At 42.5% G+C, this 14327-nt stretch overlaps 1 protein-coding gene across 1 annotated transcript in view; it reads right to left on the bottom strand.

The window, feature by feature from the left end:
- The window catches only part of igsf9bb (immunoglobulin superfamily, member 9Bb), a 190366-nt gene that overhangs the window by 12225 nt on the left and 163814 nt on the right, over positions 1-14327 (bottom strand). The window contains exons 15-17 of the mRNA XM_036937598.1: positions 10635-10719; positions 7098-7262; positions 6898-6943 (exon numbers count right to left, since the gene is read on the bottom strand). Of these exons, the coding sequence (XP_036793493.1) occupies positions 6898-6943; positions 7098-7262; positions 10635-10719 (296 nt within the window). The remainder of the gene's footprint in view (positions 1-6897; positions 6944-7097; positions 7263-10634; positions 10720-14327) is intronic.

The following is a 14327-nucleotide window of genomic DNA, read 5'->3' on the forward strand; positions in this document are numbered from 1 at the left end:
GGATGTGACAACGTAACTGCCAGGAGAAAATCAGGTGTGCAGGGGTGGGGTCGTCACAAAGAGATTCAGGGGCTGCTTGGCTGCAAACAATCTGGAAGGACACAAGGTACATTCAGCTAAGACTTTTTGTGACATACCAACCTGAGGGAGATTTCTACAGTATGTTGTCCGTTCTGCCTCAAAAATAGTTATTGTTAATGACAACAAAGGAACAGTGAAAAAAACTTGCTTGTCTGAAGATGAGACAAACTAGTGAGACCACAGCGAAATGACCTGGGATTAAGTATTTATGTTAGAACTGACATACGCTAAGTGTAAAAAACAGTATGAACACATGCTCTGTCCATGACATAGAATGACCAGGTGAAAGATATGATCCCTTATTGATGTATCTTGTTAAATCCACTTCAATCAGTGTATATGAAGGGGAGGAGACAGGTTAAAGAAGGGTTTTAAGCCTTGAGACAGTTGAGACATGGATTGGGTATGTGCGCCATTCAGAGGGTGAATGGGCAAGACAAAATATTTAAGTCCCTTTGAACAGGTTATTGTAGTAGGTGCCAGATGCACCGGTTTGTGTCAAGAACTGCAATGCTGCTGGGTTTTACACACTCAACAGTTTCCCGTGTGTCTCAAGAATGGTCCACTACCCGAAGGACATCCAGCCAACCTGACACAACCGTGGGAAGCATTGGAGTTAACATGGGCCAGCATCTCTGTAGAATGCTTTTGACACCTTGTAGAGTCAATCCCCCGACAAACTGAGGCTGTTCTGAGGGCAAAAGGGGGGATGCAAATCAATATTAGGAAGCTGTTCTTAATGTTTTGTACACTCAGCGTATAACCACTACGTATTGTGTGACTACGTACTGCTGACAGCCACATGAACATTTCCAAAAGTCTCAAATCTATGCTGTAAAAATAATAATTCTTATACTTTGGTAACACTTTACTGAAAACATGCATGTTTGTTATAAGCATGTATGAACCTTTGTCTTATAATACGCTTATAATATGTCTAGCTATGAAAGAAGTCCTATGATGCATTATACCGGTACTGAATGATAACATTTTTAGGGAAACATATTTGCTATGTTTAAAGTCACAATCTGTGACTAATCTAACATTCATTCCCATTCAAAAGTGCTGTCCTAACATTTGTTTGTAAACTGTGTGGGTGGGTCTTGGTAACTGCCACAGAGTTATTTGAATTATGTGTTAAAACTGTGGTTTTGGAGCCGGATAGCCCAGACTTCAAATAACTCTGGGAGTAATTTGCACTTTTGACAGGGAAAGAAGGTTACAGATAATGGGGCAGTAATAACACATTGTCATAATTCGTGAATAACTGTCAGCTTCTCTTGAATATCGATCTCGCCGATGTTATCAATAAATGTTAGATGTTATCAATAAACCAAATCAATTGCTTTCCAGTTGTTGTACACCAGACCTGTTCCCTTTGTATAGCCATGCCATACGGTGACTTCCAAATACATCCCAGACTTAAAATGCCATTGTTCCACCTGTGCTAGGTTTTAAACAGGTCGGGCCGGAGCATGGGCTACTCCCGGTGCATGGTACAGGAGGGCAGTTAGGGGTTGGGGCGTGTGAAGAAGCAGCAGCAGCCCGACCAATGAACCCCACAAGATGGGAAGAGAGAGAGGAGGATTCTGGGTATGTACGCCCAGTAGAAACCTTTAATGGGACGAGGTTGGCTGTCGACTCAAATTATAGGCAAAATGGGATTTTGGATCATTCTCAACACTGGAGTGGTTTCATCTTACATGTACAGCATGGCGGTCAACATCGGAGGCAATTTTTACCATCTCTGGAGAACTGAATACATTGCCTCCTGTGCAATGTTGAATCAGGCACTTTTATGAATGAATTATTTATATTGACTGTAGGTACACCACATGCCGTGGCTTATATGTCAATTAGAGTTTGGAGCAGTCTGATCGCGAGTCAGATGCCTTTTTTTCCCTGAATCTGAAAATCCTTGTCAGTCCCGGCTAATATCGCGCTACGTTTATGCACGCCTCAGGGGATACCATTAATCGTACTGGTTCAAATTGCTATTTGATCAATTTCAGGAAAAAATCTGAGATATCGGGATCTAGGGCTTTCATCCCAATTTGAATGTATTTAAATTCAGCTTAACAGGTTTCTCAAAGAAGGGCACGTTGTACCCGACAATGCTGTACACACATCACCCCCAGCTGGACACCTAAGACTATGACATCTCTGGAGACTATAAAATACTATGACCCCAGGTAGGTTGCTTAGTGCATATCTTTTTACAGCTGTAATTGTTCCATCATTTTGCATCTCCTGTGAGTGGACCGCGAGGGTGCTTAGGGCCCCAATTGCTCGAACCGGCGTGTGACCGTGCCCAGCACAGGATGCATGCGGCCAAGCCAGCCAGCAGCATACTGACTGAGGGGCGGGCTGAACAAGGTGCAGGTAGCCACACTCACTGAGGGCTGGAGGGCGGGGGCCGGTAGCTGCTGGCGTCTTGCCCCTCGCAGTAGGGCTCTATGCCGGGCAAGGGGCTAAGAGGAGTCCTGCGGTGGAAAAAACAACAGAGACGGGAAGAGAAGGAAGAGAAAGAGGGGAGAAGAGGGAGGAGGAGGAATGCAGTCAATGAGGCTCCAGAGCTTCCACATGTCCAAACACAGAAAGAGAGAGAGAGAGAAGAAAGAGGAGGGAAAGAGAAACAGGGAGGGACAGAAGGTGTGAGAGAGTCCAAAATAAAAGGCTGGGTAGGGAGAGAAAGATGGACAGAGATACAAAGACAGAGAAAGGGGGAGAACGAGAGAGTCAGAGAAACAGGGGCATGAGGAAGATACTAAGAAAAGGAAGGAGAACGATGGCGAGAAGCTGAGTCAGAGAAACATAAGTAGAAAGCAAAAGGGTGTAAGCAAGACAGAGAAAGGGGAGGAGAGGACAGAGAGAAATATAGAGCAAGAGCCAGAAACAAACAGAGGGGAAAAGAGAAGACAGGGAAGGAGCGAGAGATACAAGAAGAGATTTGGGCGGTGCACGTCTGACAAGTTCTCCATTTATTAGGCACAGTCATACAGCGTACAATTAGAAACCCACACATGACAGGAAGAAATACTGAGTACTGTGGAAGTCATGCATTTCAGAGGGAACGGGGGTATCCCTACCCTCTGTCTGACTTTGGTAGCAGCACATGCACACCTTTGTTCCTATGACTTCTGGGAGACATTCCCCTTTTGTACTTTCAACCCTAAACCTATCGGCAGTTAATAGTTCATATTGGTGGGATGGAGTAAGCAAAATAGTATATTTAACTGATTAAGAGCAAGTGGAAAGGATACAGCTGTTACGTTAACATCAGCATGGTGTGTACATGTAACTGTTGACACAATTTACTAGTTAGTAGTAGGAGATTGTTCTACAGTTAAATCAATTACTAAACTGACACATACGATGAAGTGGTACCAAAAACATAGCAGCAATTTCTTAGTTGCATGTCTTAGCACCTATGCTCTATTCTTAGAGTCAGAAGAGGTTAACATCACTTTTAGTGCAACACCGTTGGGAGGCTCTGTCATTGAAGTACGTTCTATTACTCTAACGTGATATGTAGTGAGCTGGAGTGCAATTGGCTTGGGTCAACATTTACAGACACCAATAATGACAGCTTGGCCTCCATCTAAAATGGGGTATTGGATAAAAAAATACCACACTGAAAACAATGCATTAAGCATGGATGTTTTTGTACTGCTGTTCTCTACTTGCTGTGACTATGTTCAACTCTTACATGGTTCAACAGTGACAGAAGAGATTTGGAGGATAACGTTCAAGTGCATATCCATAGTCAGTCAATGCAAACTCCTTCACTTTCACTTTATTGACAAGTGGTTGGAAAGTATGCAATGTTGTTGATGATGAGTACTGCATATTGCAAAACTAATAGGATCATCCAATACAAGAGAGTGCTGCTGCTTGACACGGTGTGTAAATCATCAAAAGCCATATCCAAAAGTCATCAAAGGTTGCAGTTATTAGAACTGGGAGAAGAAAACAGACAAAAAAAGAGGGGTTATAATTAAATAATAATTCATTCAAGAACAAGAGATTTAAAAAAATAATTAAAAAAAATGAATTAGGCTCAGTCAGCAGTTTGGTCCGTTGTTCTTTTGAAGTGTGGGGAAAAGTAGAAAAATCTCCCCATGATAACATTGATAAGTAAACCGTTTTAGTGTACCATGGTAAACTGCTGAGCAGAGTAAAGTTAGTGCCTGCCACAGAAGCATGGGTAGTAAAGCCAGGTGGAAAGAAGCATGTGGGAAGCCCCTGGGTCCAAATGAAAATAGCCAGCTAGGAAACATCATTCACAGCATGCATGTTGTTTTTTTTTACCATGGTAAACTTCAATTGGATTTGTTTACAGCTCAAGTTCCTGACAGCGCCAAAAAAAGTATTCTCGACAAAGATCAAAGAACAACATCAGGGTAGAAAAGAGAAATAATGAAAAAAGTATCCTACGGATATTTTTTGTCTACTGAGAAGACAAGTCAACACGGGACAGGTCGAAATCATCCTTGCCGTAGTTGTGCCTTTAATACTGCATCATGGGAAAGGGGGAGAGGAGGAGGGGTTAGCTCCATGTGTAAGCGCAACATTCACCACACGGTAAATGTGCACCTGTACACATGATGCGGCGCGTTTTGCCACCGATGCCGCTCATCAGGCAAAAAAATATCAAGACCCTCGACCCGGGGGCATATTGCCATAGAAACTCACATGTACCAGCCGTACTTTGCCAGTGAGCCACTTTTCAACCGCAGCCTTTCAGCCACAGCCTCCGCTAACCTATAGTCATCGACAAAGTAAGCATAGAGGAGATAGGGGACAGAACAGAACATAGTCCTCGCTGAATACTTACGTTACGTTGTGAAGTTTCCTGTTGGTACAGATCTAGCATCAACTTCCCCTTCCCCAATCCTAATTTTAACCATTGGTGGGGTAAATGCTAAACTGACCCAAGATCAGTGTCTACGGGCAATTTCATCCTACACCAATTCTAACACAGAGAGAGAGCGAGAGAGGGATTTAACCCCTTTCAGTATCTGGAGCTGGTCTCTGATCATAGCTTTCACAGGAGGTCATATTTTCTCCATGGACTTCAGATATGGATTTGCTATACCATGTTAGCTCGTGTCCTCCCTAGTGGTCTGATTTATCATTGCACATCATCTAGGGTGGATTATTCAAAATAGCCTAAAACTGGTTTGGTGTTCCTAAAACGTTGGACTTGATACCCTATTGCCCTTTTCACACGACTACTGAGCCGAGCCATGCCAACCCGAGCCATGTCAACCCGAGCCATGTCAACCCGAGCCATGCTCTACTGGGCTTGCTTGGTTACACATCCACCATAGTTGCTGAAACTGTGCTAGATGGGACAATGTGAAAGATAACATCCAAGCCAGGACAGTACCGTCCGGGTTGGCACTTTAGTGAGAAAAGGGTCCAAAGGAGCCCCTAGACGAGGGCTAAAGACAGACATCCGAATCAAGTGGAAGCTTTTGGAAAAAAAAACTGGCTATGGTGACAAATCGGATACCTACCTTTGTTTATGTTTTTACCTCTCAAATGACACTCAAAACAACATAACTTTACAGACAAAAAATATTATCTTCCCCTAAAATGTGGTTGTCCATCGTGTTGCAATGTTTGTACCGTCACACCAGGAGATCAACAAAACATGCTCTGTAAAAACAGTGAGTGGAGCAAAACAGATATAGATTGGAGCAAAACAGATATAGATTGGAGCAAAGCAGATATAGATTGGAGCAAAACAGATTGGAATGGAGCTCTATGGTGTATTCTTGTTCAGTCCTCAAAGCCCAGAGAAGGAACGAGTGTAAGAAAGAGAATCTATGCAATTAAGATGCTATTTTAATGAGGCCACATGAGCCAAATAAGACCCTGAGAGAACTGAGCAAGAAACATTTCTCCAATCCAATATTCTGTCAGATATCTGAAGCGCCACCCTCAAATAATGATCAAATGTTCTGCATTTCATGTGAGGGATTTTTTTATTGATGTCTCCATGTAGGGTTGTTTTGTTTTGCTACTAAAAGACTTGGCCTATGTCTCAAATGGCATCACATTCCCTTTATAGTGCACTACTTTTGACCAGAGCCCCCATATGACTCTGGTTAAAAGTAATGCACTATATCGGGAATAGGGTGTCATTTCAGTCGCACGCAAAGACTTGGTAGTGAATGTTTGTGAACACGGTTGTGACAACCTTTCTGTGACCCTGGAGTATTGATGTTTCAATCCAACTGTAGTTAGGGAAACAACTGTAGTTAGGGAAACAACTGTAATTAGGAAAACAAGGTCAATAACGATGGATTTAAGTTTCTGGGCCGTGACATACGCACGCATGTGTACAAGCTCAGCTCTACTAGTTACTGGTCTATTAAAATTACATTATAGAAAACAGGTAGACAAATATGTTTTCTCCAGGGTCTGCCACATTTATTTTTAATTTGGTCAATTTTGTTAGAATATCAGTTTTATTTTTCAATATATAGAAATTTTACCGTACACGATAACTATCTCAGATTAGAATTGAGAATGTGTTGGTTCAAAATTGGACTGTTAAAGACCAAGTATTGGTTTTGCTGAGATGAACTATGGGTAATAGCTAGTTAAACAGTGACAGCCCCCTGTCCATCAATATTTGGCCAATCGTTGGCCAGTAATTGGTGGTCCTTCCAATAGGCTTTCTCTATTTGATGGGTGTGTGTAAGAAGCCTTCCATTGTGATGCAGTGCACCCTAGCCTTGATTTGCATCATTTGCAGCGAAGGAGGGGAAAAAAATGAAAGCATTGTTGGCTTGGGTTACTTACGGAGTTTCCATGCTTTTTCTGCAGTGTGTTATCGAGAGAGGGGGGTCTGAAAAAGTGGTGGGGGACACAGAATAAGACATCATTAATGTATCAATGCCATCAATGTCAGTTCAATGAGATGTCGATAGAGAGCTATCAAATCATGTCTATGTGTGTCTGTCTGTGAATCCTTGTGTGTGTCTATACTGTATGTGTCTCACCTCTCCTCCTCTTGAGCTTGCGTCGGCGCTGTTTGTTGACGAAGCAGGCTGCCAGTGTGCTGAAGAGAACGGCGGCCGCCAGAAAACAGACAGTAGCCACGATGCCAGCCACCACCGGCCGCGTCAGTCCCCCCTCATCTACCATCTCCGGGGGCGGGAAGAAGTCTGAGGCAGAGGAGGGGGGCGAGTGAGAGAGGCTTGGACAGAGGTGTTTGACTCAAAACAATACTGTGACTGACATCAACACACAATAATAGGTATATAGGTATATTGAAAACAAATACTTCCAGGCTAGCCTTTAAACCTGCATTTATCGTGAGCAAAAAACATTACATTATGTGTAAATTACTCAAGTAATTCTACATAGCCTTTGAACTAGGCTTGTAGCTGATTACAAAAGGGAGGGCCTGACATCTACAGGGCAGGTCGAATCTGGCAGGCTACTGCCAGTCATCACACTAACTGTGTGTGTTTTGTGTTTGCGTATGTGTGTGTCCCTGGCAGGCCCCTGCCAATCACCACAGCAACTGGCTGTCCAATTCACCTGATTCTGCGACTCATCATTTATGGCCTTATAGCGATCGATACACCCAAACACACTTAATGGAAATGGATTTGGAAACTCTGCTGGATTGATGCAGCTCCCCATAGGACCTGACTGAGCCAAGGGAATGCATTCCAAAACTCATGAGTCAATTCCTTTCCTCATCTCCTTTCCTTATCTACTTTCCTTTCGTGAACACAGACTCGAGAGCACTCGATAGAGGATATGTTCCCACCCTCCTCATTTTATCATGGGGAGAATTGTAGTTTTTTTGGTACTATATCACTGTATTTGAAATAACATCCTTCAACATGACTAGGAACCAATATACACAGGCAGTTAGGAAAGCAAAGGCTAGCTTTTTCAAACAGAAATTTGCATCCTGTAACTCCAAAAAGTTCTGGGACACTAAAGTCCATGGAGAATAAGAGCACCTCCCCCCAGCTGCCCACTGCACTGAGGCTAGGAAACACTGTCACCACCGATAAATCCGTGATAATTGAGAATTGAGCATTTTTCTACGGCTGGCCATGCTTTCCACCTGGCTACTCCTACCCAGGTCAACAGCCCTGCACCCCCCACAGCAACTTGCCCAAGTCCCCCCCGCTTCTCCTTCACCTAAATCCAGATAGCTGATGTTCTGAAAGAGCTACAAAATCTGGACCCCTACAAATCAGCCAGGCTAGACAATCTGGACCCTCTCTTTCTAAATGTATCCGCCAAAATTGTTCCAACCCCTATTACTAGCCTGTTCAACCTCTCTTTCGTATCTTCTGAGATCCCCAAAGATTGGAAAGCTGCCGCGGTCATCCCCCTCTTCAAAGGGGGAGACACTCTAGACCCAACTGCAACAGACCTATATCTATCCTACCCTGCCTTTCTAAGGTCTTTGAAAGCCAAGTTAGCAAACAGATCACCGACCATTTCGAATAACACCGTACCTTCTCCGCTATGCAATCTGGTTTCCGAGCTGGTCATGGGTGCACCTCAGCCATCTCAGCCAGACAAGGTCCTAAACGATATCATAACTGCCATTGATAAGAGACAATACTGTGCAGCTGTATTCATCGACCTGGACAAGGCTTTCGACTCTGTCAATCACCACATTCTTATCGACAGACTCAACAGCCTTGATTTCTCAAATGACTGCCTCGCCTGGTTCACCAACTACTTCTCAGACAGAGTTCAGTGTGTCAAATTGGAGGGCATGTTGTCCGGACCTCTGGCAGTCTCTATGGGGGTGCCACAGGGTTCAATCCTCGGGCCGACTCTTTTCTATGTGTACATCAATGATGTCGCTCTTGCTGCTGGTGATTCTCCTGATGCATCTCTATGCAGACTACACCATTCTGTATACTTCTAGCCCTTCTTTGGACACTGTCTTAACTAACCTCCAGACGAGTTTCAATGCCACACAACTCTCCTTCCGTGGCCTCTAACTGCTCTTAAATGCAAGTAAAACTAAATGCATGTTCTTTAACCGATCGCTGCCCGCACCTGCCCACCCGTCCATTATCACTACTCTGGACGGTTCTGACTTGTGTGGACAACTACAAATACCTAGGTGTCTGGTTAGACTGTAAACTCTCCTTCCAGACTCACATTAAGCATCTCCAATCCAAAATTCAATCTAGAATCGACTTCCTATTTCGCAACAAAGCATCCTTCACTCATGCTGCCAAACATACCTTTGTAAAACTTACTATCCTACCGATCCTTGACTTCGGCGATGTAATTTACAAAATAGCCTCCAACACTCTACTTGGCAAATTGGATGCAGTCTATCACAGTGCCATCCGTTTTGTCAGCACTGCGACCTGTATGTTCTCGTTGGCTGGCCCTCGCTTCATATTCGTTGCCAAACCCACTGGCACCAGGTCATCTATAAGTCTCTGCTAGGTAAAGCCCCGGCTTATCTCAGCTCACTTTTCACCATAGCAGCACCCACCCGTAGCACGCGCTCCAGTAGGTATATTTGACTGGTCACCCCCTAAGCCAATTCCTCTTTCGGCTGCCTTTCCTTCCAGTTCTCTGCTGCCAATTACTGGAACGAACTGCAAAAATCACTGAAGCTGGAGACTCATATCTCCCTCTCTAACTTTAAGCACCAGCTGTCAGAGCAGCTCACAGATCGCTGCACCTGTACATAGCCCATCTGTAAATAGGCCATCCAACTTCCTCATCACCATCTCTACTTGCACACTCATCTTCTGCACATCTATCACTCCAGTGTTTAATTGCTATATTGTAATTATTTCGCCATTATGGCCAATTTATTGCCTTACCTCCCTTATCCTACCTCATTTGCACACACTGTATATAGACTTTTTCTATTGTATTATTGACTGTACGTTTGTTAATTCCATGTGTAACTCTGTGTTGTTTGTATCGCACTGCTTTGCTTTATCTTGGCCAGGTCGCAGTTGTAAATGAGAACTTGTTCTCAACCAGCCTACCTGGTTAAATAAAGGTGATTTTTTTATATTTTTTAAATGACTTTCCAAATATTGTTTAAAACAATCTGATGCTGTAGTGCAACTACTTCATCAGGAGGGGGCGGTAAAGTACTTCCAATATTAGAAAGTAAGCTCTCGTGAATCTTTTGCTGTTCTTGTGATTTTTTTGCTGCTCTGGTGATGCCTTCACAGTTGCTCACAGTCCCAATCTCTGGTCCCAGATGTGTTTGTGCTGTGTTGACACATAAGGGTTGGCAAGACAGTATAAACAGTTCTGGGACCAGACTAGAAGTATGCCTGCATTGGGCAATACTCTTTTATATTTAAGTATTTACTTATTTTTTAAACATGGACCCTTAAAATTATTTCCGATTTGCTTTGTTCTGTTTTAAAGCTTTACAAGTCTGCCATATCAACATTTTAGTCTGCAACTTGCCCCATCCCATGCCTGTGTCTCTCTCATTTTAGACATGTTCTGTGTGATAAAGGTGTGTCCATAGACTTGTATGTGTATGCAGAGGTGTGTTGTTCACTCACCTGTACTGGACACTCCAACGGTGTTACTGGGCTCGCTGACCAGCTCCTCCATGACCGCCATGACCCGGAACTCATACCATGCCTCCTAAGACAGAGAGTCACACACACGCATCAGCGGTCATGGGCAGTATTGCTGTGTGGAAACTATCTGCTCTCTGTATCCATAAGTGTCACCTGTCATTAACACCTGTCATTATGGGGTATTGTGTGTAGATTGATGAGGGGGGAAAAAAAATATTGAATACATTTTAGAATAAGGCTGTAACCCAACAAAAGTGGAGGCTTCTGAATACTTTCCAAAAGTACTAAATTACAGAGTAAAAAGGAAGCCTGTACAGAATAAAAATATTCCAAAACATGCATCCTGTTTGCAATAAGGTACTAAAGTAATACTGCAAAAAAATGTGGCAAAGAAATTCAATTTTTGTCCTGAATACAAAGTGTTATGTTCTGGGAAGATTCAACATAAGTCATCACTGAGTACCACTTCATATTTTCAAGCTGCATCATGTTATGAGTACGCTTGACATCGGCAAGAACTAAGGAGTTATTTTTTTTTTTAAATGAAAGAAACAGAACAGAGCTAAGCACAATATCCTAGAGGTTCAGTCTGCTTTCCACCAGACACTGGAAGACAAATTCACCTTTCAGCAGGATAATTACCTAAAACGCAAGGCCAAATATACACAGGAGTTATTACCAAAAGGACATTGAATGTTCCAGAGTGGCCTAGTCACACTTTTGATTTAAAATTGGCTTGAAAATCTATGGCAAGACTTGAAAATGACTGTCTAGCAAAGATCAACAACCAACTTGACAGAGCTTGAAGAATTCTTTAAAGAATAATGGGCAAATATTGTACAATCCAGGTGTGCAAAGTACTTAGAGACTTACCAAGAAAGACTCACAGCTGTAATCACTGCCAAATATTATTCTAACATTCAAACTCAGGGGTTTTTAAAACTTATCTAATCAATATGTGTTTTATTTTCCATAAAAAAATTCAATTCGTTTGATTTCTTCTTCCAATTTGACAATCAAGTATTTGGTGTAGATCGTTGACAAAAAAATTGGTTTGGCGAGGCAAACGGAACGAGTGTCCTCGCATACTCCCTTGAAAGACCTTTGCTTGAAAATTTTGAAAAAGCGTCAATAGTACTGTTTGTCCATCTTGAGACGCTGTAGCCAGTATACACTTCCTCAAAATAGTCAGAATGAATCTAAGCTAACTCAAGAAGTATGTCATTAATTTATGTTTTTGAAGAGGAGATTTAAGTCACACAATTTTATATCTAACAAAGATGTTTGGTGCAGTATTTCTCAAATATTTTATTTGCATGAAAACAAGTTGTCTATCGTTGAATGACAACAAACACTTAATTGAAGAATCTCTATGACGAAGGGGCTTAGACTTCGGCTCCGAACTTCGGCTTGCCACGACAAAAAATGTTTTGTGCACGAACAGCTGAAAAAACCCTTGCCGAAGACCAAAATGAACAAAAACATCACAACATGTTGTCATAATATACAGTACCAGTCTACTCTTCTCATTCAAGGGTTTTTCATTATTTGTACTATTTTCTTCATTGTAGAACAATAGTGAAGACATCAACACTATTAAATAACACATATGGAATCATGTAGCAACCAAAAAAAGTGTTAAACAAATCAAAATATATTTTATATTTTATATTCTTCAAAGTAGCCACCTTGATGACAGCTTTGCACACTCTTGGCATTCTCTCAACCAGCTTTACCTGGAAGGCTTTTCCAACCATCTTGAAGGAGGTCCCACATATGCGGAGCACTTGTTGGCTGCTTTTCCTTCACTCTGCGGTCCAACTCATCCCAAACCATCTCAATTGGGTTGAGGTTGGGTGATTGTGGAGGCCAGGTCATCTGATGCAGCACGCCATCACTCTCCTTCTTGGTCAAATAGCCCTTACACAGCCTGGAGGTGTGTTGGGTCATTGTCCTGTTGAAAAACAAATGATAATCCCACTAAGTGCAAACCAGATGCGATGGCGTAGTGCTGTAGAATGCTGTGGTAGCCATGCTGGTTAAGTGTGCCTTGAATTCTAAATAAATCACTGACAGTGTAACCAGCAAAGCACCCCCACACCATCACACCTCCTCCTCCATGCTTCACGGTGGGAACCACACATGCGGAGATCCTTCCTTCACCTACTCTGCGTCTCACAAAGACATGGCGGTTTGAACCAAAACTTTCAAATTTGGACTCATCAGACCATTTGACAGAATTCCACTGGTCTAATGTCCATTGCTCGTGTTTCTTGGCCCAAGCAAGTCTCTTCTTATTGGTGTCCTTTCGAAGTGGTTTCTTTGCAGCAATTCGACCATGAAGGCCTGATTCCCGCAGTCTCCTCTGATTTTTTTTGTTGTTGTGATGGGTCTGTTACTTGAGCTCTGTGAAGCATTTATTTGGGCTGCAATCTGAGGATGGTAACTATAATGAACATGTCCTCTGCAGCAGAGGTAACTCTGGGTCTTCCTTTCCTGTGGTGGTCCTCATGAGAGCCAGTTTCATCATAGCGCTTGATGGTTTTTGCAACTGTGCTTGAAGAAACTTTCAAAGTTCTTGAAATGTTCTGCATTGACTGACCTTCATGTAATGATGGATTGTTGTTTCTCTTTGCTTATTTGATATTTTCTTGCCATAATATGAACTTGGTCTTTTACCAAATAGGACTATCTTCTGTATACCACCCCTACCTTGTCACAACACAACTGATTGGCTCAAACGCATTTAAGAAGGAAAGAAATTCCACAAATTAACTTTTAACAAGGCACACCTGTTAATTTAAATGCATTCCAGGTGACTACCTCATAAGGCTGGTTGAGATAATGCCAAGAGTGTGCAACGCCGTCATATATAGCTGGCTATTTGAAGATTCTCAAATATAAAATATATTTTGATGTAACACTTTTTTGGATACTACATGATTCCATATATGTTATTTCATAGTTATGATGTCTTCACTATTATTCTACAATGTAGAAAATAGTACAAATAAAGAAAAACCCTGGAATGAGTAGGTGTGTCCAAACTGTATGCACAAACAGTTCCGGAGGGGAATCATGCGGACTCCTCAACACAACAAAATGTGGGTAAAGTCAAGGGGTGTGAGTAGGGCTGAAGAGTGACTGGTAGCGGTGATATATAAATGCTTATGGTTATATACTAATGGTAATATATGCATGTAAACAGGAGTTTTTGTGACCAGTATCTGAAAAATAGATAGATACTAATGTCAATGGAAATCAATAATCAATTAACAGCAGCATGGTGGTAGAAATAAATATAATCAATAATCAGGAAAACCACCGTTGTGTCGTCAGCAAACTTGATGATGGAGTTGGAGTCGTGCTCGGCCTTACAGTTGTGAGTGAACAGAGAGTAAAGGTGGGGGCTAAGCACACACCCCTGGGAGCCCCCTAGTTGAGGGTTAGCATGGTGTGCAGGTGTTGTTGACCACTCTTACCACCTGGGGTTGGCCTATCAGGAAGTCCAGGATCCAGTTGCAGAGCGGGGTGTTCAGTCCAATGGTACTGAGATTGGTGACGAGCTTGAAGGACACTACGGTGTTGAACGCTGAGCTGTAGTCGATAAACAGCATCCTCACATATATATGACTCTTTTCTAGGTGGGAGAGGGCAGTATTGAGTCCATCA

Source organism: Oncorhynchus mykiss, chromosome 12 (genome assembly GCF_013265735.2).
Source record: "Oncorhynchus mykiss isolate Arlee chromosome 12, USDA_OmykA_1.1, whole genome shotgun sequence".
Classification (NCBI taxonomy): Eukaryota; Metazoa; Chordata; class Actinopteri; order Salmoniformes; family Salmonidae; genus Oncorhynchus; species Oncorhynchus mykiss.